The following is a 2,156-nucleotide window of genomic DNA, read 5'->3' as shown; positions in this document are numbered from 1 at the left end:
AGAAATTTGTCTCATGTGTGTTTTGAGCCAAAGTTTTGAGCAAGATGAATAATTTCTTTAAAACAGATTATAAATGTGCATTTAGGATTAATCCTGCTCCTATWATCGTTGTGACTATGRCCTATTTCTAGCATTGTTCTTCTTTAAACCTTAAAATTAKAGAGATTATTGCACTGACTGACTCAATATGCATCTCTAATAATACARCRCATTTGGTTTCAACATTTTTTCTAGTAAAGTGACATTTAAGTCAAGATWACAYGTAAACTGAGTTAAACCCAGAATCCTGATTTCACTCTTTYTAAATTGCCTGTTTGGATCAAATCTGTCTTCATTTTTTAAATCCCTCCAGTGCAGCTGTGCCATTCGAACCGTATTTTTAGCTTTAGCTGTCACACAGCAATGTTTTCCCTTCCTCCCACAAGCTTGATGCCTTTAACAAGACAACCTCAGCTTTTCCTCATTAACTGATCAGTCTGGATTTAGACAAATATTTTACTTGTTTAAAGGGGAAAATGCAGAGAAAAATGTTTTTAAAAAAATGTTAATGACACACATGAAACATTTAACTGGGACAATATTTGAGTAAAATCTTGCTGCTCTGCTTTTTCTGCGTGCTTGCAGGAGAGGGAAACATTTTTATATATAGTAGCTAAAATTACACAGTATGTCACATTTATATCACAGTTTTTGTATGTTTTATTTTATTTCATTTTGCATTCTGCTGTAATATTCTGCAGAATAGATGATAGAGCCTAAAATATAGTGCAACTTATATAACTACATTTACTAATAGTGATGCAAAAGCTTTGTTTTGCCCAAATAGAAACTACGTTTATCTAAAATACATACCAATAAATGACAAAATCCAATTCAGTAAATCTGATCAGATAAAGAACATCCAAACAAATGGAGCATTCCTGTAAGAACATAAACGATTTTTCCCAACATTGTTAAATTTTAACCTTTTACAGACACTTTGTGAGTCTATAACCATCATACATCATTCAGCATATTATTTTTCTCACTGGAAGTACAAATCCATAAGGAGCTAAAGTGGGGCCATAAAGTTTGTTGATTTTTTTTCTCAATACTAACAAAAAATAATTGCAAAACTAAAAATGAAAAATATTTGAAACAAAAAAAAATAAAAAATAAAAACTGCATCCTTAGATTTCTTCCCCCAAAACTAAGAGAAAAATAATTGTAAAACTAACAATAAAAATATTTATGAAACAGAAAAAATAAAAATCTAAATTACATCCTACAGAAAACATGCAGCTTCAGAAAACGGTGGTTTATACAATGTTGTCAAAATTTAACAGAAAATTCCGTAAACTCGTAAAATAACTCTGTCATGATGGTTTCAAACAAACAAAAACTTTTATTTTACTCAATTATATTTCTCTTCAGGTCATGAATTTCCTAAAACAAGAAATTATTAAGATTATAAATAAGATTTCTCCTTAAATAAAAAATAAAAATAAAAAAGCTAAATATTTTTGACTTTATCAAGAGTCCTTGATATTTCTAAATACTCATTAGCATCTGATCTTTGACTTGAAAGTATAGAAATGTGACAATTTAAATCATGTTTCCTTACAGCGTTGAAGTTGGGGAAGAGGCTGAGGGGCGAGGAGCCGTTGACCCTGAGCGGCAGGAAGTGCTCCAGCTGGGTCTGCGGCTGAAGGGGTCGACCCGGGAGGGGCAGCGACCCGAGGAGCGGGTGGACCTGGTTCTGGGACAGCGCTCCTGGAAGCAGAGACACACATTTTGGACTTTCATATCTCAACCCTCCTCAAAACGTCTACATGTACATTCAGCTACACAACCTGATTTTATCAGCCGAATGAGAGCAAGACGCCAGGAATGAATGACTCACTCAGTAAAAAACCCTTAATGACTTCACTAATGGCAGGGGATCAATTAGAGGCTTTATGTTTGGCTTTTTTCTTCTTTCTGCTTTGCAGCAAGTCCTTTGTTTATCTTGAAAAATGTCTTTGGTCTTTAAGCTGCAAACCAAGCRTCTGTAATTGTTTGTTTCTTTCCCTGATCCTGGATCAACATTAAAAAAAGAGTCCAGACATTTTAACATTTCAGATCCATCCATCCATCCATCCATCCATCCATCCATCCATCCATCCATCCATCCATCC

The 2,156-nt window shown here is 34.0% G+C and overlaps 1 protein-coding gene across 1 annotated transcript in view; it reads right to left on the bottom strand.

The window, feature by feature from the left end:
• LOC103481326 (zinc finger protein 385B-like) overlaps nt 1–2,156 on the bottom strand; it is a 98,040-nt gene that overhangs the window by 12,469 nt on the left and 83,415 nt on the right. Inside the window, exon 3 of the mRNA XM_008436726.2 lies at nt 1,508–1,752. Within this exon, the coding sequence (XP_008434948.1) occupies nt 1,508–1,752 (245 nt within the window). The remainder of the gene's footprint in view (nt 1–1,507; nt 1,753–2,156) is intronic.

This window comes from Poecilia reticulata, linkage group LG19 (genome assembly GCF_000633615.1).
Source record: "Poecilia reticulata strain Guanapo linkage group LG19, Guppy_female_1.0+MT, whole genome shotgun sequence".
Lineage (NCBI taxonomy): Eukaryota > Metazoa > Chordata > Actinopteri > Cyprinodontiformes > Poeciliidae > Poecilia > Poecilia reticulata.
Note: the sequence above shows the minus strand (reverse complement) of the source record. Positions and strands in the feature narration are given on the sequence as shown.